We start from the raw sequence: 26211 nt of genomic DNA on the forward strand, positions 1-26211 counted from the left end.
GTTTGTTTTGTTTTGTTTTGTTTTTTTTTTTTTTTGTTTTTGTTGTTTTTTTTTTGTTTCTTGTTTGTTTGTTTGTTTGTTGTTGTTGTTGGTTTTTTTTCCATTTTCTCTTAATTCCTTTAGTTCCTTACTTTCCTTTCTTTCTTTCCTTACTTTTTCCCTTTTTCTTTCTTTTTTTCACTCATCCTTTTTGTGCGTTTCATTTCAGTGGATTTTGTAACTGTTCATTACTTTGCAGATTCTCCAACCGGGACCACTTCCATAAACCAGTCAATAAACCAATCATATTGTGACATTAAGTTCAATATTTCTAATCATCCAATCAGATAGCACATTGATATAATAAGAACGTGAGATTATGATAATCTGATTGACTAACGCTGTTATCAGTTCAATTTCGGTCTAACTTACTGTTATCTGATTGGTCAGCTTTATTCAAGTGGTCCCAGCTAGTGTGTCCGCACAGTAAGTACAATCCATTCTTACCTTTATCATCGTTAGTAATACACACCATTGTCTTTTCTGGTGACAAAACCACATCAGGCTGAGACGTCGTCAGTTTTACTTCAAAGCATTCTGTGCTTTCCGTCACCAGATCGTTTATTAGTAATCCTACAACATTTTCGGAACCATTTTTCACTCCAGCTGAAAAGGTGGACCAGGAGGGCACTGCAATCGAACGGTTGTAGTCAACATTACTGGTTGCATTTCCAATATCAGTCGTCATGTATCTTAATGAAAAGAAACGCATGCAGTTAATTTACTTTCATTCAATCAATCGTTCGTCCGTCCGTCCGTCCGTCCTTCCTTCCTTCCTTCCTTCCTTCCTTCCTCCCTTCCTTCCTTCCCTCCTTCCTTCCTTCCTTCCTTCCTTCCTTCCTTCCTTCCTTCCTTCCTTCCTTCCTTCCTTCCTTCCTTCCTTCCATCCATCCGTCCGTCCGTCCGTCCGTCCGTCCGTCCGTCAGTTTTGTGTGTGTTTTTTTGTTTTTTGTTTTGTTTTTTTTTTCATTTTTGCTTACCCTACAGTAACAGGAATGGCTGATTGACCCGTTAGAGTCAATTTGATTGGAATATGTGCATTATCTTCTCTTACGGAAATAAGTGTATCACTGAATCCAACAGTCACTGCAACGGCAATAAAAAAGCTACGAGTTTTAAATATAAGTAACACTGATATATAATATGAGCGGCCGATCCGTGTGGGCAACAATGGCGAGGCGGGGGCGACTAAACTGTAATCGGACGCGTATATTGTAACTTAGTTATCAAATGTCTAGGAGCGTAATGTAATTTTCTACTAGTTTTTGAGATTGAAGTGAGTTTGATCGAGAAAATCCATGTTCAAACTGAATGCAAATGAGGACAATATGGTAGTTTCCGATTTTCAGGCTTCTCTAGTCTAGCTGGGTATCTGATTTCTGTTGGGGTTTTACTCGCCAGTTATAATTAATTAATCATAATTGACTATACTTTGAGAGCCCTGGGGTGCTTATCAGTTACCCGGAAAAAAGGGAATTTTCGGTTGAAAAAAAAAAAAAAAAAAAAAAAAAAAATGACATGTGCCATTCCGATTGGAATGTTACGGAAACTCGGTTTTCAAATAATGTAATACACTCTTCCCGCTCTTTTCTGTTGTCACGGTAGACGCGTGTACCATGTTGTGAGAAGACAAAATTTCCCACTGTTCTTATGGTAGACGCGTGTGCAATTTGTCGGAAGTCGAAGTTTCCCGCTCTTTTCTTGCCATTCTCTACTTTCACATCCCCATAATGCCTTGCGTTTTGGGGGGTAACCAATCAAAAAACTGTCCCAAATTGAAAGGTTTCTTAATTGAATTTATATTATACCTGCTTTTATTTTTGCGTGTACAGATCATCAAGAGTTTTGGTCTTACAGAAAATGTATTTACTTACGAAAAAAGGGTTAAAATTTAGCTTAAACGTCTTCAAGCTTCTATCTTTTTCTGTTTTTTATTTCTTCATTTTATTTTTGAATACCAAACAAGGTATTGTCAACATTGTCTGATCAGCCTTCAGCAAAATAAGTGGGTTTTTACCCTCTGGTTAACCCCCAAAAGAAGCAAAGTATTATGGGGATGTGAAAGTAGAGAATTAGCAAATGAATTTCCAACCGGATAGATTGGTTAAACGTTAAGCTTGCACACCTGTACGTACTCGTCTGTATAGGAACAAAAAGCAAGACACCCCACATTGATGATGCACAAAAATATACCTTTGTCGTCATTTGTTATTCGTACAGTGATATTGTTGTTCAAAATGCAAACTTCTGGGTCTGTGGATACAAACTGGATGTAGAAAGTTTCAGTATTCTCCAGAGACTGGTCAGATACGATGGTAATGTTCGTGGACACTGAAGTTTGACCAGCGGAAAATTTGATAGATGTGTTTGATAGTTTCACGTCACTGCCATTGGTAGCCGTTACTGCGTGGGGATATGCCCTGAAAATGATAAAATTTTGTTTCATACATAAGTACATTGGTTTCAGATCAGCTGATACAAATCTTTGAATCTAATTATATCTGATCCAAATGGTGGTCAAATGGACTACCATGTGCTATCAGCGAGAAAGACTTGTACTAAAAACTCGCGATTCAGCTGATAATCCGTGGTGCACACGAGTCAAGTGAAATCCAGCAATAGAGCGTTTTCTCTCAGTCCCTAGAGAGTTAAATGACACTAGAAATGACAGCCATATTGGTGTACCTAACGAAAGAAGCTAATGACAAAGTTATTGTCAAAGGTACACCAATATGGCGGTGGAGACGTCATGTCTGACAACAGAGATGGCAACCATATTGGTGTACCTAACAAAAGAAACTAATGACAAAGTTATTGTCAAATGTACACTAGTATGGTGGCTGTAACGTCATGTCTGACAACAGAGATGGTAACCATATTGGTGTACCTAACAAAAGAAACTAAGGACAAAGTTATTGTTAAATGTACACTAGTATGGTGGCTGGAACGTCATGTATGACAACAGAGATGGTAACCATATTGGTGTACCTAACAAAAGAAACTAATGACAAAGTTATTGTCAAAGGTACACCAATATGGTGGCTGTAACGTCATGTCTGACAACAGAGCTGCGACGTCATGTGAAAGCGTTTATAGAAAAATTAGGAGTTAACATAAAATAAAAAATAAAGCAATGATGAAATACAGCTTACAGACAATGGAAGCTATGAATAAGGATTGTTAGCCATCTGCGGCATGAATAGCTAACTTATAAATGAAGTTAAACCTGGACCTTTTAGTCGATCATCAGAAACAGAGGTATGTATTGAAGGAGGAAATGATAACTAATCTCAACAAAAACGGATTTTTGATTGTGGCTGAGAGTGCCACAAAATACCATTATCATGGCGGTGTAAAGATGCCAGTGCAGAAGCTACTGCTTTTAGCGCGTGCTCAAGGGCGGGTCAAAAATTGAGATCATGGATTTTTTTTTAAATGGCTATATTTTGGTATATTTGATTTGGAATATGCTTAACGCTACTTTCTCTTGAAGATTTAATGAAAAGTGTGCTTAAAAACCGTATATTTTACAACCACCACTCCCCGTACTGGGCTCTTCCAAGAAGTTCCCTCCACACTCACTTCCATTACGTTTTACATTTACAACATACAACAGTCAACTCACAAGTTGATTTTTACGGAGGGAGGAAACAGGAGAACCCGGAGAAAACCTTCGTGGCAAGGGAGAGAACAAATTTTCACAACCCATGCATGGTCCCACTTTTTGATCCAGTGAGCATGCGCTTAGAGCAGTAGCGCTTAGAGCAGTAGCGCTTAGAGCAATAGCGCTTAGAGCAGTAGCGCAGAACTCTTGACGCATGTACTTTTATAGACTTACGTCACTGTAACTGCAGACGTTGCGTTGTCACTGGTCAGCGTAATCTGCACATAACTTTGTTGCTCACTGACGGAAATCCGAGGTGCTCCTGTTACTGAGATGTTCACAGCGCATGCGTCAGAGCCTGCGATGTCAAGAACAATAAGTAATGTTAGTGGCGCATGCAAAGATAGTTGTATTGGATGGATTTTAAATTTTCGTTTCAAATTTGATTGAAGGAATTTTAAATTTTCGTCCGTCTGTTCTTCCGTCCATTAATATCCTTTCCTCATATCAATTAATTTTGTTGTTTATTTAAAGCGACTAAAACACATTCACTATTTGTTAGTATCGATTTTGATTTTATTTCATGGTTTTACGGCTTCGTGTGCCCTATGTCAGTTAAAAACAATTCTAGGGGAAATTTAATTTAAAGTGCTTATAAACCTTTGCACAATATTTTCAGAATTCATTCTTTAGGTAGTGGATAGTTGATTGTGAAAATATTTCGTCATTTGAATGTCGGGTCTTTAAGATACGAAGGGTTTATATTCCCAATATGTTAATGACTATGACGTAACATAAGGGATCATTTAATATACAACACTGCACTTGTTCTGGAATACAGTATTTTAAAAACATCACCCTTTTACTCGTGACTCACCTAAAGGTTCTTACAAATTTGTTTTCAAAAAATGTCCAGCGTTCAATATTAAAAGTTGCCACAAAATAACACGAATCCCTTATGTTACGTCAAAGTCATTAACATATTGGAAAATATAAACCTTCGTATCTCGAAGACCCGACATTCAAATCAACCAACTATTCAGTATTTGAAGAATCAATTCTGAAAATATTGTATAAAGGCTTACAAGCACTTTAATATGCGGGACGAAGGGGGGGGGGGGGGGGGGGGGGGGAGGGGCACCTAACATTTTTGGAACATGAAAGGGAGAGGCCCTAAAAATTTGTCATGGATATAAGGAGGCGCTCAATTTGAATTTGAAAATGCTCATATGTTTTGGGGGACTTCCAAAACAAACCCTTTTCGAGTTCCAAATTACCGCTGTGTTTCTTGATTACAGACTCATTTACTCAGGGTTAGCCTCGATTTTGCGAAGAATATTCACGTGTTCCAGTCAAGGTCCGTCGAGTTTCAAAGCCAGTGTTCGTATTGTTGAACTTGTGCATTCTTTACTTTACCGTTGGTATTCGTGAATATTTAGACACTGATTCGAGGCTAAGCCTGAGTAAATGAGTCTGTAATCAAGAAACACAGCGGTAATTTGGAAAAGGGTCTATTAAGTTAAATCCTAAAGGGGGGCCGTTAAAAAATTAAGGTTTTGAGGAGAAATATTCGTCTCCTCCCCCTCGACATATTAAATGAACTTTCCCTAAATAGAATAATTATGTATTCGGAGGTGAGTTAGCGGCCTTTTGCGTCAATACGATGTTTTCTACTGAAAAAAGAATTTTCTAGAACAATGAGTGATCAAAACAACCGAAGAATGCCAGGGTATTGTCGAAAGAATTGCGTTTCTTAGAGAGATATTTATTCTTACTATTAGAGTGCACGCACTAAAACCGTGAACATTAAATAGTACTAATTAGTACTATTTCATACAGAATCCTTTGTTTTCTATTGTTTAATTATCACTATTTAGTGCTAAAAATTAGTATTTGTTTCACGGATTTAGTGTGAGCACTCTAACGTAAAAATTATATAAGCCTTTTTGGCATGTGCGAAACGAAACAAAAGGCAAAATCTGAGACAGAAAACAACTCTTACGAAACTTTTTAACTCTAGAAAATTTGATAATAAATAGCTTCGATTCTCCACGCTCTTTGGTTCTGCTATGTTAATTGTGATGCAAGATTATTCGCTTCGTGTCATTTGTAATGGATAGTGGATTTGCTTGGGCAAAGCCACTTTTCTATTGCAAATTTTAGTGAAACACAAAAAGGAACTAACCTAGGCGTTTATTAAGCAATCATACAATATTCGAGTCCGTGTTGCATACGATATATAAAACTCGAGGCAAAGCCGAAAATCTTTTTACTCAATTTAGTTTATATAACGTAGAAGTCAATTTTTTTGGGAAAATTATTTTTAAAAAATTAAAGAGGATGAAACTACTTTTCATGAAGACCAAATGTTCTTTAGGAATTTTTGTAAAGTTTTCTCTTTAAAGGGCAACTTACCCCCCAAAATGACCCATTTTTAAGAGAAAGTACATCAATTGAGAAACACAAAAATTTAATTTTTAGAGGGGATAGAGCATCCGTGTTCCTAAAAAAATAATTTCAAAACATCGCATATATCGCTCTGGTGGCCGCCATCTTTGAGCCCGCGATAAATTACCGCATTCAGGTGTGACGTCACAACGTCAACGTGTGTTTGGATATGTAGAGTTTTTCTGTAAGCATGAGAGTTTGAAGTGGCTTTTTCGACAAAATGGTTAATTGTTGCGTGCCTGAATGCACTAACTATTCGACAAAAACAAAAGATGTTAGCTATCACAAGATTCCTAAAGATTTACAAATTCAGAAAGCTTGGATTTCTCGTCTAAGACGAGCAAATCTGCCGCCATTGAAGAATTGCTATGTATGTAGCGAGCACTTCGAGTATGGTTGCTTCGAATCCGACCTTATGGAGCAACTAATAGGCGAAAAAAGAAAAAGAAGGTTAAAGGCTGATGCAATTCCAAGTATTTTTAACTTTTCAACCATCCCTAGTAAAAGAAGAGCTACGACAGAAAACCGTATAAGACGACAACGACAAAAAGAGGTAGGTGATTTGTAGTTTGTGTTCGCACGTGCACTGCTAGATTGTCAGTGTAATATGTAAGTCTTACATATATATTAGAGCTATTTCGTGACTGGTCTGTGACTGTGCTCAAACCAAACCAATGCATTAAATTCTTAATACTAAGTTTACCGCTGCGGGTTTAGTTATGATGAATTGCGGATGAATAAGTTATACGCTCTTTCATATGGAGTCAATGAAAGTCCTATAAACAATTAAAGCTTGAGTGTCGTCTCAACTATCGAAATCAGTGAGAACCCCAGTAACTGCCATTCATTGTTATTTGTATTTGTTCTATAAATGATTATGTTTACTTCTTTTTCCCCATAAGACATTGGATAACCTACTGACTCCAACTACACATGCACTTGATGAAATGGTTGAAGAATCTGATATGGAGGTTTCCTTCGATGAAACACCTTCCAACAAAAGGGACTTTGGAGTCCAGTGCTGTCTGGATGAAAAGCTTTCAATACGAAAAAGCACCTCAACCCAAACAGAAAATGTGGATGTTAGTGTTGAGACTTCTGATGCCTGCATTCAAGTAGAAGGAAATTCAACATTTGAGCAATTGAACAGTATCCTGCATGACCATCCATACAGCTATACTGCTCCCTCTGTACCCATGAGTGTGTCACCACAAAAGTCTTGCAAGAATGATGTATCACCACAGAAATCTGCAAAGTCCTGTGGGTCTTTTCCTTTGTCAGATGAAGAAGTGAATCTTTTTTCAAGTGATGAAGAGGATGAATACATTATCTCATCACAAGAAACAAATTCTTCAACAGACAAAGAGTCTGAACCTGAGTATCACTTTGACACCTACATCAAAGAGCCAAAGTATTTGGTATTTGCAGCATGCCTAGGTGAACTGTTCAGGTTTTGTATCAACTGTGGTTCCATCGTAACTGACACCAACATTACCTGCACAGGAAGCATGGTAACGGTTAAAACCATATGTATGAAAGGTCACAACTGCTTGTGGAATTCCCAGCCTCTCATCAATCGTGCACCGGTAGGAAACCTTCTAATCTGCTCATCTATTTTGTTCACTGGTAACACTTTTACAAGAATCCAAAACTTTGCCTCATGTCTTGGGTTACGATTTATCAGTGAAAAAGTTTTTTACCAAAATCAGAATAGGTATCTATTTCCTGTAATAAATGATACCTGGGAAAGAGAAAGAAGAGCCGTTTTACAAGAACTGTCAAGTAAGCCTCTTGTATACTTGAATGGGGATGGACGGTGTGACAGCCCTGGCCATAATGCCAAGTATGGTACATACACATTTATGGACAATGACTCAGGGAAGATAGTTTCCTTCTCTGTGGTTCAGGTCACAGAAACAACATCTTCAAATGCTATGGAGAAAGAAGGTTTCATTAGGAGTCTTGGTAGTCTTGAGGATGAGGACGATATTAACATCAAGAGGATAACTACTGACAGACATACCTCAATCACTAGCACCATGGAAAAAGATTACAGCCACATCAAACACCAATATGACGTATGGCATTTGTCAAAATCTGTTGTGAAGAAACTCAACAAGAAGGCCAAGTTGAAAAAAAGTGCTGACCTTTCACATTGGATCCAGTCGGTCTCAAACCATCTGTGGTGGTGTGCAGCAACATGCAATGGTAGTGTGCAGCTGTTGAGAGAGAAGTGGGTCTCTATCTTGCATCATGTGACAAACAAGCATTCTTGGAGAGATGCAGAGATCTTCAAAAAATGTGACCATCCTCGACTAACCCGGAGAGAAGCTCGTAAAAAGTGCTGGCTAAAACCAGGATCTGCAGCTCATGTAGCCCTTGAAGAAGTGGTCCTTCAACCAAAACTGCTGAAGGACTTGGCAAAGCTCACTGACTTCTGTCACACAGGTGGGCTTGAAGTATACCACTCCATGATCCTGAAGTACTGCCCAAAGAGAGAGCACTTCTCCTACAAGGGTATGGTTGCTAGAACACAACTGGCAGCCATTGACAACAACCACAACACAGGAAGGAACCAAGCTGTGATTCAAAAGCCGGGGACGAGGATGGGAGAGGCAAGATACCGCCCATGTTTCCCAAAAATGCACAAGCGTTGGGTAGTTAAGCCTGTGTTGGAAAAGAAAAGTTATTCTTTCCTTCCTGAGCTTCAAAAGAAAGTGCTGGGATTGTGTGATGGCTCAGAAGTTGACCTCCAGGAATTGATTCAGAAACACCGGTCCAGGTTTTCAAGATAATCTAAATTAGAATTAGCCTTTGTGTACCTGCAGGTCATATGACCCTCCACTGTTTGGTCCTTCTTCCCCTCCCTCAAGTCCCAATCCCCCTCTGCTTTGCAGGCTATCTTTGGACAGTCGTGTAAAATACTGGTAAAAGATATCCCTTAATGAAAAAAGCTCCCAGATATGGAAAGGTACACGACAGACCCAAGTATAAATGCTATATACAAAATATGTAATTTTTAAAAATGACAAGGGGACCTGATGAAACGGGCAGATAAGTATGCAGTACCTTTTAGATGTTCAAATGAAAATTTTATTAAAATATTATTTCCATTTAGGTAAGAATTGACTGTAAAAAAGAGGTCTTTTCTTTACCTATCTACACTACCTTATATATGGGAGTCTCCCCCAGTATGAATATATTAAAGAAAAATATCCAATTGAATGGTGACATTTGCTTCAGCATATTTAACTTTTTTGCTGCCAGGACTCGTATAACTGCAAATTTTGCTTGGTTGGCTAGTGATCGTGTTCACTAGTGCTTTGTACACTAGGTTCACTATTCAGCTGGGTATTTTGTTTAGTGTGTTTTTAATAATAAAATATGTAAAACATTCAAAAAATGTTTGTACCAACAAAAAGCTTTTTATATAAAAAAGAAATTTATATAACACACCTTTCCGTGTACTGCATCCTAAATGAATACATGATTCTTATGCATATTGGTCTCAGCTTTTTCTAGTCTATGTTTTTGTTTTCAATTATCTTGCAATTAAATATGCCAAAAAATTGCAATTCCAGGAATTTTTCCTGATAGAAAAAAATCCACTCTGTATAGTAACTGAAGTAAGGAATAAATAAAATGTATATATTCACTCCATGCAACATTATATCAAGCTAATCATCTGCATAATGAAAACCCTCAAACTGAAAGTCCTCCTCTAGTCCAGGAGGAGGGAAGTGTGCTCTGATGCACATGACAGCACAAGAGGGCAGAACAACCCGAACTTCCTTTCCAAGAACTCCCCAGCACCATCTTGCTAGTTGTCTATATGCAATGTGTCTGTACTGCTTCTGCTCTGGGCCCTCATAAGCATCTCTGTATTGCTTTTTGTACTGAGCCCATGCGGTTCGAAGAACATACTTATTGCCACAAACAGGTAAGAATCCAGGATGTTGAGTAATGCATGGTGGTGGTTCATCAGCATCTCCATCTTCAACAACAGACTGGCATGTTGCAACTACTTTTTGGATTTCTTGGCAACAAATGCATTCAGCTATTGTATCCATAATTTGGCAGCTACCACAGGTACACCTATTAACAAATAAAACAATCCTTAGTATTTTTGAACACTATCAATGATTGTCCCAAGTGAGAGTATATACACAAATTGTGACACAACTATATCCCTGAATCTGTGTCCTACAGTATATAACTTATTGACAACCAAGCGATGTTTAATTGTGACAGTTGGTTTTGCTTTTGGTTGCAAAGGTCGTGAGGCAGATTAAAATGCATAAATATACAGTGCAAGAAAGTGGTAAACACGACTGTAAAAAATGGATACGTAGTTGAGTTTTATCGTGATAAGAAAGAAGTAAAACTTACCAATCTGAATTTGTTAGTCGATTGTTCTCTTGTTCATCGTCTTCAATAATGTCACTGTCAGATCCTTCTCTGAACTCTTCATCTGAGGAGATTTCTATTTCTGGTTCGAACTGATATGGCCGTAAAACAAACTCGTCCGTTTCTAAAAATTCTTGAGCAAAATCGTCTCTCGAGCTGTCCGAGTCTTCGGAAAAAGAATTAGACTCTGACATGCCTTTAATTGAATGACCAGGCCGTATTTCGTTCGTAAAATATTGAGTAAAACGTCTCAGAAACAGGGGAAGAAGTCAACCAAACGCTCGTAAACAACTTGACGCCGTGAACTCTTATGACGTTGTGACGTCATTACCTGTTTTTCTGAGCCCGCGATAAAAGTGCAAGATGGCGGCCACCAGAGCGATATATGCGATGTTTTGAAATTATTTTTTTAGGAACACGGATGCTCTATCCCCTCTAAAAATTGAATTTTTGTGTTTCTCATTTGATGTACTTTCTCTTAAAAATGGGTCATTTTGGGGGGTAAGTTGCCCTTTAAAACACTTTACCGACAAAATAGGTTAGGTATACGTGCGAACAGTGCAAAAGTGTTGATCACTGAAAAAAATTAGAATGTCATTCATAGATAAAAATCCTACCTTTCCAAAACGTTGAACAAAGTATGATAAGGAACGCGACACCAACAGCTTTTGCGCACCACATGTTGACAGAAAAAAATCTTGCATCAAACTATTTATTTTTACGATCGAAGTGAAGTATGGTCAAGTATTTTTCATCAGCATTTCGCATCGTTGGAACTTGACCTCTTGACGTGATGTCCCGTTGCATTAATTTTTGGGTTCATTGAAGCAATAAGATATTATTATAACTACTTAATCAGGTTTGAAACTTAATCATTTCTTAAACTGAATAAGATTAAAACGAGTCAACAAAAAAAAAAAAAACTTTTTTATACTTCAGCTCGTCAAAAGCTCAGTAAAATTATATCATAAATTTCTAGCTCTTATTTTTCAAACAACTAACTTGGTATAAATAATATTCTTTTGGCATATTTTTAATAGCAAATGACTGACATGTAATTATAGCAATTTAATCAGAGGTTATTAAAAAAGCATAGTTCAAACGAATATATGAACCGAATTTTCTCGAAAACCATTGGTCTTTATTTACTGTTTACTATTTATTTTCAAACGATAATAATTTGCTTTCTTTGAATCTCAAAAGCTAGGGGAAGAAAGTTCATTTAAAATTGATCAACACTCTGTCGGGTCTAACTGCCAAAGGTGCCAAGAAAGAACTTTCTCGAATGTTTTTTTTTCGGTCATTGCCATATCTTGGGTATATCAAAAGTTTAATAGAGTGCTAATAACTTTATTGTTTTATTCTTAAGTATTTATATTTTTCCTTTAAGCCATTAACAAGAAGTAAACAAAGTTTAAAAAAGAACTTTCTCGGATTTCTGAGCAGTTAATTTATTATAATTTTCTGCATACCATATAACTGTGAAAAATTTAACTAACAAAATTAATAAGTGGGACGTTTTGTAGGTCTTCGTACCGTCCAGAGTGCATACTGTATATCCTCGGAAAAACTATTTGAACAAACTAGTAAGTTCAGTAGACCACAGTAGACCGTAGTGCCGCTCAGTAGACTGTAGACCTTCGTAGACCGTAGACCTACAGAACTTTGAACTAATTTTTAATTACATTCTCGTAAGTTAACTTTTTCATGGATATATGGTAGGTCTGTAAGTGATTTCTTACAAAGATTTTAAGGGATATATAGTATGCCTTCTGTGTTAAGTGATTTTCAAACAAGTTTAAGATATTACTGATGAAAAGTTAGAATATGAAGTAGCTGAAATAAGGTCGAATTATTAGTGCATCCAAAAAAATATGAAAAGATTAGGGTGATTTTGAAAATAAGATTGGAATAACAAACGGATGAAATAGTGATATCTAAAATATAGTTTAAATAAATAAATAAATGAATAAATAAATAAATAAATAAATAAATAAATAAATAAATAAATGAATGAATGAATGAATGAATGAATGAATGAATGAATGAATGAATGAATGAATGAATGAATGAATGAATGAATGAATGAATGAATGAATGAATAAATAAATAAATAAATTAGCATTGTAAATTAGACGACCCTCTGTAAAGAAAAAAATAATCTTTTTTCCCCTTGGTTTTTGTTTTTTCTTTTTTTTTTTTTTAATTGTTATGTGTTGTTTTCAAGTAAGAATTATATATGTGGTAATAAATACATAAATAAATAATAAATAAAAGAATAAAAAAGGTATGCCTTCTAGCATCACTGAAGTGCGAATAACTCATTGTTTATTTATTTATTTTATTATTTCATTATTTTTTATTTTGGTTATATTTTATTTTGTTTATATTTTTTCATTAATAACAAGAAATAAACAAAGTCAAGAGAATATCAATGAATGAACAAAACAACAAAACAAAACAAACAATTCGCACTGAATAAAAGAACTTTCTCGAAATGTTGCATGGTATGGAATGCGAAAATTGTTCTCAATGCTTCTTTGTCAACAAGTTTACTGAACTTTACGTAACCCCTGATACAATACAGTTTTGATTCTACATGAATTGAATAGTTAAATGCTAAAATCATTCTTCATTTGAGAGTGTGTCTTTAAGTTATAAAGGTTAGTAATTTGACTGTGAAGTCACACAGAGCTACACCGGGAAATTTTGGTGTATTTTTCGTATTTGTTTAACCTGTAATACTAAACACAAGTCTTTATGATTCACCAAATTCAAAATAAACACTGCGTAGGCCATGTGTATCAATAGAGACTGGTATGACGTCACAGTGAAAAGTTTGAACCTTCATAACTTGAAAACGCAACTTTAAACGAAAAAACATTTTACCCTTCAACTATTCACTTCATATAAAATCAAATACAAAAAAAAGTGTCTCAGTCTTTAGGAGCACTTTAATTTTACTCGTAACAAATAATATCAGATATTACTGAAGAAACATGTCTCGAATGAAAAGTCGTCATGATTCAATCAATGCACCTTCATTTTGACTATAGGGTCATTTTTGAGCAAATTTTTGAGCGAATCTTTGAGCAAATTTTTGAGCAAATTTTTGAGCAAATTTTCGACACTCATGTTCAAATTTGCCAGATATACTAATCTTGGGATGTTTTTTCAAATCAATTAAAAAAAGAAAGATTAAAATTCAAAACTCGTCTCAGTCTATTGCTCGTTCTAAAGTGGCCAATAGCCCATTCTATAATACAGAATACATTTCCCCCCAATTATTTTATGTGGTAAAAAATATATAGTTTAGAATGAACATGTTTTCTTTCTTAAAACTTTGTTTTAATTACAAAAAAGGTCAATAGATTAAGGAAGAAAGAGAACTTTTTCTAGAACTTTAGTAATGACGGTATTCGAGATATTATGCTCTAAGGCGATTGAAAATAGAGGGTAAGACGTCATAACATTCTTTGGTCCAATTCTATATAATGGTAGTCTAATTAAGGTTTTTAATAAAATGGTGCATTTGTAAGTCATATTCTTTTTCCAGTAGGTCAACCGAGACATTCTTGAAGTGGTTCAATCCTTGTCCTTGTCACTGTCCTTGTGAAAAATATCCGCCATTTTTGTATTGGTAAAGATAGAAATACATTTAAACATTTATGATGTGAAAATTAAAAGTCTTAATTAAAAAAAACAAAAACAAAAACAAAAAAAACTAAATGGCAATCAACTATAATCAATCTAAAAGCCTAGCATTTGAGCAAAATAAAGAAACTCGGCCAAGATCACTATAGATCATCATGACCATAATACGCCAAATATACTATAACCTCTGTAATATTACCCTAAACAAATGAGATTAATGACAAATGTTTGATTTCAAAGTATGAACAAAGATTTGAAAGAGTTTTTCAGCGCCGACTCAGGTTGAAGGCCCGAAAAATCAAATTAAAATGTTTTTTTTTTTTAAGTTTATTTTTAAGGAGGGTGAAAAAACAGCTTTCCATTTAACTGAAAAAAACCGGAAAGTCCGGTTGGAAAGTCCCGTTGTAAGACTCGACCTTCAAATTGAGGGAATCAAATTCCCGCTCTTTTTGGTTCTCCCGGCACACGCGTGTAAAATTTGTTGGAAGGCAACACTTCCCGATATTTTTTGTATTATTACTAAACAAATTTCTAACTGGATGGATTGGTTTAAATGGTAACGAAGCACCCCAGAGAAGAAAACCCTCGAAGCATAGGAGAGAACCAATAAAGGCACTCTAATTCGATTCACATCTGACGGCCGGTCCTAGGATTTAAGAGTCAATGTCTGTAACGGTCGAGTACAGTATCCGGGATCCTCGGACAGTTGGAAAAAAATCGAAATTGCTCATACTTTGCCTAAATACATAACCTTTGTTTTGAGAAAGTTTTGAAAATAGAACTTTAAGTCCTGGGCGCCTACAAACCTTTTTTTTTTTTCTTACAAAGACTCTTTTTTCAACTGTCCGAGGACTCTCGACCGTTACAGACATTGACGCTTGCATGCGTATTGGCATTGACACCGCTCAGTTTCCGACCAAAATTTAATTTTTTAAAATAAAGACAGTTGACAGTTATAAATGACTTGTGCTTCTGATAAATTAAAGTTTTCGTAATAACTGACCAAGTTAAATTAATTTAAGGTTTTCTTTTAATTAGAGAGCTGATCTTCTTCGTCATCTGCGAAACAGCTGTTGTGGGGAAGCTCTGTTGAAGTCATTCCGCGTAGCGCGTAGCCAGTACTGAAAGAGACTTCTTAAGCTCACGAAAAGAAGGTAAGTAGAAAAAAATAAACCAAATTCTCGATATGTGTGAAGTTTTTCTAGATCAAAACACATGCATACGTAGAACCCGCTTTAGATAAAAAGAGTAATTCAGTTAGAAAACAAATTGTTTTTTTTTTTTTTTTTTCTTCTTTTCTTTTCTTTTTTTTAGATAAAAACCCTAAAAAGATAAATATTAACTTTAACTCCGAGATCTTGAGAAACCGCTTTCTTTCCTTTCCTTTCCTTTCCTTTCCTTTCCTTTCCTTTCCTTTCCTCTTCTTTCCTTTCCTTTTCTTTCCTATCATCTTCTACTTTTTTTACTTATCTTCTCTCTTTTGTCTTTTCTTTTATAGCTTGTTTTCCTCTTTCTCTTTTTTCTTGATTTCGGAGTCGAGATAGTTACGTTACTCTGCTAAATATCTGCCAAATTTTGCTGCGAACGACAAAAGAAGTAAAGCTATAGCAATTACTATGGCGTGTCTGCCATTTACCATGAATCTTATTCCATATTTAGTTTCTGAGTTTAAAAAATATATGATATTTTCAATTATATTTCATTAATATTTCAGTGTTAAACTCAAACCAAGCATGAACCTATCCAATGCCTCATCGTTACGCGTAAAACCTACTATAAATGAGACAACAGCACAAGACGGCTGTTGGGAACACATCCTAGGCACTAACGGTTTTGATCCAGTTGAGCGTTTCTTTTGTTTATACATGGTGGAAGCCGTGATCGAATGTATAACTTCGCTTACCGCCATCTTTGGTAATGCTCTTTTGATCAGTGCCATAATCAGCACTCCACGTCTCAGGACACCATCCTTTTGCTTTGTACTATCTCAGGCATTCTCGGACTTGACTCTAGGTCTTACCGTTCAACCTCTCTGTGCAACATTCCTGATATTCCAATTCCAAACTGGATTCGTCTTCAACCATTGTTATCTTTTGATCATCACTACCTCAATATCTTTTTTTCATTCTGCTGTATCGACGATGAGTTCTGCTGCACTCAGTATAGATCGTTTCTTGGCTATTCACTTGAAAATGCGTTATAAAACCACAGTAACTATGTACCGTGTCCAAATTGTAGTAATAGCGATATGGGCTTTCGCTTCTATATTTCCTATCATTGCCAATTCTACCTTTGAGTTTAAGTATAAAGCTATTCCCGTTGTAGTAGGTGCGACAATTTGTTCTCTGACTATATTTTTCTGCTACGCATTTGCGCTAAAAGAGTTAAGAGATCACATTACTGAAGTAGGATGCCAGCACCCTCTAGATGACAAAAATCTCCCAACGGAAAATACTACGCGGACTCTTGACTTGAGTAAATACAAAAGAAGTGTATGGACTTTGATTTTGATCGAAGTAGTCTTTGTCATCTTTGCGACGCCTGTCTTGGTTCTATGGTGCTATTGTCTGGCATACAAGATTAACCAAAATATCTTGGCTATAATGTATACTACAGGAACTCTTTGGCGTCTTACTGCAAGCATCAACCCTGCCTTACACATATCCAGAATGAGCGACCTTCGAGAGGCTTCCTTTGCAGTTCTCATAAAAATCAAAGTATTCATATTGTCAATGATTTTGTGCTCTTAAGTTTGAGCTGCGTATGTATTTGTTATTCCTTTATATAATCATATCTATATATTGTGTAAATAGCGTCGAAAAAACAATGAACAATTGCAAGAACAACTTCAACAATGCGCGCTCGCAAGTGAAAGGGTTAAACTAGGAACAAACGTTTACTCATGCGCACGCTTCAACACGCTTTTCAAGATGTCAAAAGCGTTTTAATGATAAAATAAATGCTCATTTTCTCCAAATATACAAAAATAGTTGTGAGTATAATTTTATGAGACCAAGATACTTTATTACTAAAGACAATATGAAAGAATTAGCCTTAAAGTGCTAGTCTTACGAAAATTACACCATCCCTGGAAATTATGCCATAAAAAACTATACATGTACTTTAGTTTAGTGTCTAAATTCTATTTCGATACGAGACCGGAAAGATGTTGTATTTAACTGGTGGATTTTGGCACTTTGAGTCCGCCATTAAGGATACACGGAACACAATTTTCGTCAAAAAAAACTTTTTTTTGAAACCATGCTATATCAAATATAAAAGCAAAATCTTTAATTTTATATACAAATTAAGTTAATATACTTTACGCTCATTGGCGTATTGTGCAGAAGCTTGTCAACATTGAGTAAATAAACTTATAATCCCATTAAACTAAACTTGTGTTTTTCTCAAAAGTAGTTTTTGGTAAAGTACACATTTTCAGAAGGTTTATTCTCCCTCGGTTTTTGATCAATTACCGTGAAACTTGGCATGTGGATTCCTACTATGCTCGAGTTTTAAAATGTGTCTGCGTTTTTTCATTTTCCTTTTCTTTTGTCAGATATTTGCCATTTTCTCAAGAATGCCCTTAAAAACATGTAGTCATAACTTTGGAATTTAATAAAAGATTAAAGAAGCGCTAAAAGAAAAAACGCAGACACACTGTGGTAGAACAACATACGTGTAATAAGATGGGGAAAAAATTGATCCATTTACGCTAACCAGAGGGAGAACAAACATCTCGCGTCGAACCATAGCGTTTGCAATCAATGCCCAATTTATCCAAAATGAATTATTTTTGTCCAAAAGTAAAATCGAATATGCAATATTTGAGCTTTAAGCTGTTAGAAAATGCATACTTTATGGGGAAATTTATATAAACTAAACGCGCTATGAGCGTTCAAAAACCCCGACCCGATTGTGTTCCGTGTATCCTTAAGCGATTGCGTTCCTGGTAACTAACTAGTGATTCAAAGAAAGTGACGTCATATGCGCCACGCTTCAAAATTCGCGGCTTCTCTCAATGTGCAATTGCAACCAAATTCATTCAACAGACATTTCCGAAGAATTGGTATAAACAACGTACCACAATACAGAGAATAATATAGAGTCAGTGTGAATGATATAGAGTCAGTGTGAATAATATAGAGTCAGTGTGGGAAAAAAGCGTTACCAGTGGCGCGTATGACGTCACAAATAAATCAAAATGCAACGCCACTGACCAATGCTGCTCATAGCAATGGCGGACCAACTTTTGGCAATTTTCGAAAGTAGAATTTAGAGTGAAAATTTCTATTTTTCGAACCAATTATTCTTTATTGGTGCACTTTGTATCCTATCTTAATTGAGCATAAAGAAAATAGGGAATTTTGTTTGAGCTATTTTCGTTTTCGTAACACTATTAATAACACTTTAAGTTTCAACAAATGACTTTAAATTTTGGCATTTTGTAAAAAAAAAAAGCACGTTTTATAGTGAAATTTGTATGATCTGTAAGTAACGGAGTGGGTGACTGATCCCGCGTGGGAGAGATCGAGCGACGAAAGAAGAGTTAATAAATAAGTAAATCAATACAACAGTGAGTAACTATGTGTGCTCTGATTTATCCCTCATTCAATTAGAAATACAATCAAAACTTAGCAATTTTTACAGCCAATGATCCCATTTCTTGACCCCTTGCGCATGCGCTTATATAGCAGTAGCGCGGAACGTTTGAGTGCTCGTACGTATACAGTGAGGAAGTACTTGAGAGAAACATGATTAATGCTTTTATTCTACTTTAGCATAATTCAAAACAGAATTAGTATAGGAGATCGCACGATCTCGAGTACAATTCGTTATTTATAGGTACGAGTGATGTTTTGAAAGTTTTCAAAATTGGACAAGCCTTTTTAGGCGAGTCCAATTGGAGAACTTTCAAACCTCACGAGTATCTATAAATTCCGAATTGAACTAGAACATTGTGCGATTTTTTTAATTTCTAATATACTCAACAAAATTGAGGAATTTAATTGGGACTCTACAGAGTACAATTTGGGATTTAATTGTACTCCTCTTGTCCAATCAGAATTGATGATTTTTTTGAGTGTATTATAAACAAATAAATAGCTATCTGGGCAATGATTTTTATCACTTCTTCAGTGCTGACAGGAAACGTTGATGGCATATTTTCTCTCCAAAAAAAAAAAAGGTTCTTTTTTTGCTTCAGAAATCATCCATTAACCTGAAAAGAAGAAATTGAATAATTACTATTAATTACTGTTGGATTATAAACATGCAAAAAATAAATACAAATCTTTGTATAAAGTGTGTGCACTCCATGTGACTCAAAATCCCTGGAGTTATAATTAACGATGAAATAGCCGCCATCTTGGTTGATCTAACAAGGGAAACTAATGAGGAATGATTTGTTACTTTCAACCAAGATGGCGGCAATGACGTAACATACACCTTCTCTATGGACATGTTTAGCTTGAGATAATAGATAGAGGGGGCTGGTAAGCTCCCGATGAATCCCGATCATGCAGAATTATGCAGCAAGGAACCTATGCAGACTGATTATTGAACGTGAAAGACGAAATCATGGAACAAAATGGGATTGAGTCCAAACAAAGTAGAACTGAATTGTTTGATGTCATTTGTTCAACCACCAGACTAGGTTATCAATTGCTGCATAATTGCTGTATAAAGAGACTTCAACTTTTAACGTCGCTAGTTGATTAAGGACGTGACCGCCCTTAACGCAATTATTCGAGCCCCGTGAACGGAGGGTCTAACAATTTGTAGATGTAATCACAAAGGCAGCATTTTCTCCTCAATTGTTTTAAGACCCTGTTGCTCAGGCTGGGACTTGATCAACGACTTTCTGTACAACAGACCTACGCTCTATTTAACTGAGCTAACCGGGTGGCGGTTAAATGATATTAAGGTGAAATGCTTGAAAAACTTACACAATCCACAGCTAAAAGCGCAGTTTATCTCGTCACACGAGGATGTGTCGATGAAGGAGTTGAACATACATTCGTACGGGTTCTTGTCGCTGCAATCGAAGTCGGACTTCTTCATCGGCGCCGTAGCTGTAAAATAAATATATTATAATAAATTATAAGCTGAAGATAGTGTCTATCCGGATTCCAAGCGCTGGATTCCGGATTCTGAGACTCTGGATTACGGATTCCAAGGGTCTGGATTCTGGATTCCAAAACTTTTGTACTGTATTGCGGATTCCGGATTCCATATCGTTAATTTTCAGATACTTTCTCTGAAAATTATATTTTATATACTTGCCAGTATAAGTAGAATCGTCTATCAGTTAAATCAGCATCCGATGACAGTGGATTCTTGGTGGAGATATTACACAGAGGGGGAGGGGCTACATCGGTTCAGTCTAGGTCGAGGCGATAGCATTTGAGTGTATACTTTGAATTTCAAAGTGGTGGATTCCGGATTCCAAAAGGGTGGATTCCGGATTCCATTATAAACTGGATTCCGGATTCCAAAGCCTAAAATTTCGTATATTCCGGATTCCGATTCCCTAACATGGGGCGACTGAAGGTTCTGGCATTTATTACATCCATTTTGAAATCACAAGCAAATCCTGCAATCTGATTGGTTCCCTGCAGCAGTGATTTCAGCATAAATCGCACGATTTTGAGCTCTAAATTGCACGATTTTACACATCAACTGATATGAACCAATCACAAGAGAGACATGTCATTTTCTAGCCAATTATATCAGGGAATCCATCTGAGTGTTGGGCTCAACGCTTCTTGCGAAAAAAAAAAGAGCCACGGCTCAAAAAAAATTTTCTGAAGAACGATTTTACCGTCAAAAGTCGTAAAAAAAGACTTAAACAGCCGTAAAAAGGACTTAAAAAGACCAACTGATCACTTAAAATTGTCAAAAGCATCTTTGTAAAGTAACTGCTTAAGTAAGTTGAAGATATTACAGCGAAAAGCAGTGGGGGAAAATGCAATCGGCATCTTTTGAATGTGACTTCTTGGCGATTGATCGTGGAAAGTGGTTTCCTTTCAATCTGTAAAGCATAACAACACATCGACGAAAATAGTCATTAAAAGAAGTTTTTCTTAAGAAGAAGATTTTTGCTGAGCTACGTGACTTCTTAAGGACAACCGAAGGACTAAACAACCTTTGATTCTTGCTGTTTTCTCGGCACAAGTGTGATCCGTTAACATGTTGAACAGAAATCGTAAAAATACAAGCAGTGAGCATTGGCTGTATGGACAACAACAGCCAGTTCATTACAACCCTTTTGGGCAGGATTGTTTTGCTATTTAATGTAAGTAAACGATTCTTAATACATGTAATGCCTTTTGGTCCTATATAAATTCATTTTAGTTTTGGATTGAAAGTGTTGGTTTTCAAAATGAGAATCATTGCTCGAGCAGTATAAACAAGTTCTCTTGACAGCATGTTTGAATCGACTGCTTGTAGATTGTAAGTCATATCGGTTTAACTGGAAAAAACGTCTTTTTCAAAAAAGATTTCAAAGTGGATATAATAAAGTGGTAATTGAACTTCGTGTCGTGCAATTTTGGTCTGAAATCAAACTTGCAATTACAAATCGCACTCCCGCTACGCGGTCGTGCGATTTTGTAATCGCCCGTTTGATTTCAGACCAAATTGCACTCCACTCAGTTCAATTACCATTATAAAACAAATGCTGAAATACCATACTCCATCTTAAATCCTCACTAAATGGTCGGGGCATTCTGGATTTTCGATTCACGAGTTGAATTTTACATTTAAAGTTCAGGCTGACGCACACGAGGCAAAGAATACATAATGAAACACGTGATATATCTTTTAGTCTAAATGTGTAAATGTGTAAATGTCTTTTTTCGGTGGACAAGGTTAATGACATTGACTGTATAATATATATAATATATAATATAAAATACCCGAGTATCTGACAGCAAGTTCTCGCACGCGATTCAAGGCTACACCACTGTTCTTGGAACCTTTCTTGTCAATCCCAGCCAGGCACAAACCAACGACGAGAGAAGAAATCAGTAATGTTACCGTAATTCTTGCCATGTTTGCTCTTCTGAAAAGAAAAAAGAAAAAGAAAATAATCCCAGAGTCAAGGGTGGTTTAGCAGTAGGGCTATCGTCTCTCCACCTCTGGAGTCTGGGGTTCGACTCTCGGACTCCACACAATCACATGTGAGTATACTGGACCGAGTATACTTTGTTAGGTCTCTCCCATGATTTAAAGGATTTGTTAGGTAGGCAAATTAAAATGTAGAATGAAATAATGTATTCCAACTTTGGGTGCTCGAGCCAATCAGAAACCTAGACTGCACGAGGATGGTAATTTGACCCTGGTGTTCCGTGTAAACAACTAGATATCCATCGTAATTTTTCCCCCCCGGGAATAAAGAAGTATCTTGAATCGCCATTAGTGTTTTTCTGCTGGTTTTTGATTGGCTCCACTACCCAAAGCTGTAATATATTTTTGTCATTCTACAATTTTATCATTGGCATTGAAAAATTGTCCATACATTTGGAATATTTGCTCTTTTCGGTATTTTTTCTCTCTTTCCAAAGCAAAGTTGTCCTTAAAAGAAAAGTTATATAGCACAAGTAAACCTGCGTGAGAAAACATCCTAAATGACCCGTAAATCTTCTGTTCTTTCGCTAATTAGTAGTTAACGTGTTTTCGAGGCTACGAAACCTAAGAAACCATAAGAGGCGAATGTATAGGCCAAAGGATAGTATGAGCTTATAAAATCAGCAAAAATACGGTTCTAAATTTTAACAAATTCCTATGAATTATATACCAAAATGTTCAGGAAAGCCCGGTTCTTTTAAATCCACTTCTGTTTTTTTTTTTTTTTTTGACAGGTCCTGTTTTATTTCTAGGAGAAACGATTTTCTAGCTTGACCCGGCTATGTCATGCATTTTCTCTTGTAAAATACATCCAATAGCGTACATTCAACTCAAAAAGTACGGTGGTTTTTTTCAATAGAATTCAATCTAAACCATATGATACAGTCCGTGAATACTTGAATTAACTAAATCCACTTCTGTTTTTTGCCTAGATAGTCATTATTTCGAGAAAAGATCCAAAAACTGTGTTTTTGAGACATAATTTGTATGGGCTCACATGAGTGGGCGTGAGCTTGAAATCGTAGCTGACCAAATGTTAACAGATTTTTTCTGATGCTAAACTTGAACCTTGTGGGTAACCATAAAAACCATGTAAGGTATATTATAATATGTTTCGTAACATTCTTGCGCATGCGCCCAACCGAGTATAGAAATATTTATAGGTCTTATAACAGTTTTTCTTGGGGCTCTCCGGTGCACCGTGCCGTGCCCTGATTTTGAGCCGCCCAGAGTTTGTTCCAGCCAGTAGCTAACAAGCCTGTGGCCCACATTCCAAGATCAAATTGAAATTGTAGAAGTTTTACCGGAGCACCCAGAGAGAAACCCTTGAAGTACAGAAGAGAACCAACAAGTAACTCTACTCACTGATGATAGCGAGTTCAGAGATCGAACCCTTGACCGTAGCGGTGAGAGGCGAGGCTCTCCCAGTAGGGTTAAAGAAACAAGGGAACATGAGCAATTAGTTTCAGGAAACAAGAGATATCATTAAATAACTTTTAAAGAACAAGAGGAAAAATTGTAAAAAATCATATGATTTGGGAACAAATTGACAAATTTTGCATTTTGACTTAAGGGGAAAGAGAACAAGCAGAAAATCTACTGAAGAGCATACGAACTGACCCCAGGGGAGGGCCTAAGAGGCTGCCTGTTCTTTATTGTTTTGCAAGCCCTAAAACTTTGAAATCATTTAATGAAATAAATTCACCACACTATCAAAAAGGACATCCTCTTCTCATATATTGACCACAAACTGCGAACTGTTCATTACAGACATTTATCAAATTGATTAAGATAATTGTAGAAATGGAACCCTCTACTGAACTATTAACATAGAAATAATTTTGATGGACAATTGGTCTTAACATTTTGTTCTGAAAGGGGCACTTTGATGAAAATGGATAAAAAATAGAACTGACTTTAAACTTAGTGAAACGTTTCTATATGGCCCCAATAGTAGCCAAACAACATACTTTCTTCACCGTAAAATGTTGCGGATAAAAATTATCAGTTTTATTCAGCATCTAAATTTGGAGTAATTGACGTCATTTACTCAACCATATTGTTCTTTCTGGTTTTGAACCAAAATATTTCAATAGCAAGTGGCTCCCAGGCTAAAATGTTCACTAATCTGGTTTACATAATCAGAATTGAATCATATCATACTCATATGCTTCAATTATTCGGACTTTCAAAAATTGGGGCGTTTTCATTGAAGCATTTGGTAAAACATTTGTGAAGCGGACTAGTTTGGTCCTAGGTCCGATACTCTTTAGGCATGACGCTTGTGTAAATACTATTGCATAGAATATGATGACTAAAGTATAAATGTTAAAATGAAACTAGATATTGAAACCTAAGATATTAGATTAATTGACAAAGAAAAATTTTTCTGTATTTATTTTTACACATAAGAGCGCTTTAAAAATTTGAAGCATGTATGCTAGAAAGAAAAAATGTTTTAAGGTAACTTAAAACTTCAAGAATATGACGATGGATGATATTTATGAAGCAAAATAATAAGCTAGCATGAAGTAAAGGAAAACCTAGTATATTTAGAAGTATCAAGAATGAATGTGGAATAACAATGGTAAAAATAGGCAGAGATAGAACGAGAAAGAGTGAAGAAGGAAGCAAGTTTGCAAGCTTTGCAAGGAAGAAAGGAAGGAAGCAAGCAAGCAAGCAAGCAAGCAAGCAAGCAAGCAAGCAAGCAAGCAAGCAAGCAAGCAAGCAAGCAAGCAAGCAAGCAAGCAAGCAAGCAAGCAAGGTATGTATAAAAAGAAAATGCTCTTTTCACTAAACACGTATAGCTTACCTTTGAAGTTGCTCTTCTTTGATCAATTGTCTATACGCAATGACTTACTCTCCAGCGTCCAAAACTTGCTTTTAAAGCCTACCGATAACACATTAATGACTTCAAAATGCTTTTAAATTAAAACACTTTAAACAGAACTTTCTGTGGCTAGAAGTACGCTGGAAACACAGGAAGAGTGGTAGAGTCGGTACTTTGAGTGTGGTCCAGGGGAATGAATTATTTACAGAGCAATTATGAAAAGTAAACGACTTGACAATGGCCAACTGTTTAGATTTTTTTTATGATAGCGAACATTAAACAAGAGAAATGAAATTATATTAGGTAAATTGTTAATTGAAAATATCAAAGGTCACTGCCAGACTTCATTACGTTCTCAGTGCTTCTTTTACGTCCCTCCAACGTACTATCTAATAATTGTCATTAGTAATAATAAAATGTGCTGAGACAGGACCACCTTTTTAAGTGGTTATCCGAGCCAATTCAAAATCTAACCATCTGTTTATGAGCCGTACAACTAAAAAGTATATTTTTGATAGAAACTATCAAAATTAATCATTTTCCTTAAATAAAATCTGTCATCCTATTCATCTGCTACAAGCTCATAACACCCATGATACCAGAAAAATCGCTAAATTATTAAATGCGTGCTATCTACTGCGTTTCTATTTGAAAATAAATGATTGCTTTAAATTTCCGAGTACCATTTTCAAAATACAACATTCAAGACTAACTTTGAGTTCCTTCAAATGAATTCTGTATTCCAATTATATAAAAATAAATAAATAAATAAATAAATAAATAAATATATATATATATATATATATATAAACCTAATTAAATGCAAAAACGCGAGAAAAAAAAAAAAAAAAAAAAAAAAGAATAACTCTTTACTCGTTCCTTCATATTAAAAAAAATTTTTTTTTCGAGCGATTGTATTCGTGAAGAATATAAAAATCATTATTTGAGCGCAATGAAATTTTATTAAACAGTGAAATTATATAAATAAGTATACATAATTAATATCCGATGCTTAAAGTGCTACTACGACGAAAATCGCTCAAACTTGGATTCAGCTGAAACTTCCTAAGAATACTCTTTAAAGGTCCAATGATCACTG

General features: G+C 35.8%; 3 protein-coding genes and 1 long non-coding RNA gene across 4 annotated transcripts; 1 reads left to right on the forward strand and 3 right to left on the reverse strand.

Annotated features, from left to right (window-relative positions):
* Positions 1 to 391: 391 nt before the first annotated feature.
* LOC116292203 (uncharacterized) lies at positions 392 to 11218 on the reverse strand. Its single transcript, XM_089029369.1, has 5 exons — positions 11116 to 11218; positions 3878 to 4001; positions 2233 to 2459; positions 1020 to 1125; positions 392 to 731 (listed from the first exon to the last, which is right to left on the reverse strand). The coding sequence occupies exons 1-5, from the start codon at positions 11177 to 11179 to the stop codon at positions 392 to 394; spliced, it is 861 nt and encodes a 286-aa protein (XP_088885495.1). The 5' UTR covers positions 11180 to 11218.
* Positions 6061 to 9591, forward strand: LOC148911410 (uncharacterized). Its single transcript, XM_089029735.1, has 2 exons — positions 6061 to 6644; positions 6994 to 9591. Exons 1-2 carry the CDS (start codon positions 6312 to 6314, stop codon positions 8884 to 8886), a joined length of 2226 nt encoding a protein of 741 aa, XP_088885861.1. The 5' UTR covers positions 6061 to 6311; the 3' UTR covers positions 8887 to 9591.
* On the reverse strand, positions 9162 to 10950 carry LOC148911411 (uncharacterized). Its single transcript, XM_089029747.1, has 2 exons — positions 10481 to 10950; positions 9162 to 10186 (listed from the first exon to the last, which is right to left on the reverse strand). The coding sequence occupies exons 1-2, from the start codon at positions 10690 to 10692 to the stop codon at positions 9769 to 9771; spliced, it is 630 nt and encodes a 209-aa protein (XP_088885873.1). The 5' UTR covers positions 10693 to 10950; the 3' UTR covers positions 9162 to 9768.
* A 7687-nt stretch (positions 11219 to 18905) lies between the features above and the next one.
* LOC148911412 (uncharacterized) lies at positions 18906 to 25218 on the reverse strand. Its single transcript, XR_016119751.1, has 4 exons — positions 25095 to 25218; positions 22072 to 22217; positions 20101 to 20226; positions 18906 to 19373 (listed from the first exon to the last, which is right to left on the reverse strand). It is a non-coding gene; the product is annotated as an uncharacterized LOC148911412 (long non-coding RNA).
* Positions 25219 to 26211: the final 993 nt, after the last annotated feature.

This window comes from Actinia tenebrosa, unplaced genomic scaffold (genome assembly GCF_029948245.1).
Source record: "Actinia tenebrosa isolate PJP-AT-01 unplaced genomic scaffold, QUT_ActTen_1.0 PGA_scaffold14__42_contigs__length_11649687, whole genome shotgun sequence".
Taxonomy (NCBI): Eukaryota; Metazoa; Cnidaria; class Anthozoa; order Actiniaria; family Actiniidae; genus Actinia; species Actinia tenebrosa.

Excerpts from the sequence above, each read along its gene's own strand:
- LOC148911411 (XM_089029747.1), bottom strand. The coding sequence starts at position 10,692 with ATGTCAGAGTCTAATTCTTTTTCCGAAGACTCGGACAGCTCGAGAGAC. Across the intron at positions 10,187-10,480 it reads CGACTAACAAATTCAGATTG|GTGTACCTGTGGTAGCTGCC; the intron begins GTAAGTTTTACT and ends ATTTGTTAATAG.
- LOC116292203 (XM_089029369.1), bottom strand. The coding sequence starts at position 11,179 with ATGTGGTGCGCAAAAGCTGTTGGTGTCGCGTTCCTTATCATACTTTGT. Across the intron at positions 2,460-3,877 it reads ACGTCTGCAGTTACAGTGAC|GGCATATCCCCACGCAGTAA; the intron begins GTAAGTCTATAA and ends TATCATTTTCAG. Across the intron at positions 732-1,019 it reads GCCATTCCTGTTACTGTAGG|ATACATGACGACTGATATTG; the intron begins GTAAGCAAAAAT and ends CTTTTCATTAAG.
- LOC148911410 (XM_089029735.1), top strand. The coding sequence starts at position 6,312 with ATGGTTAATTGTTGCGTGCCTGAATGCACTAACTATTCGACAAAAACA. Across the intron at positions 6,645-6,993 it reads GACGACAACGACAAAAAGAG|ACATTGGATAACCTACTGAC; the intron begins GTAGGTGATTTG and ends TTTCCCCATAAG.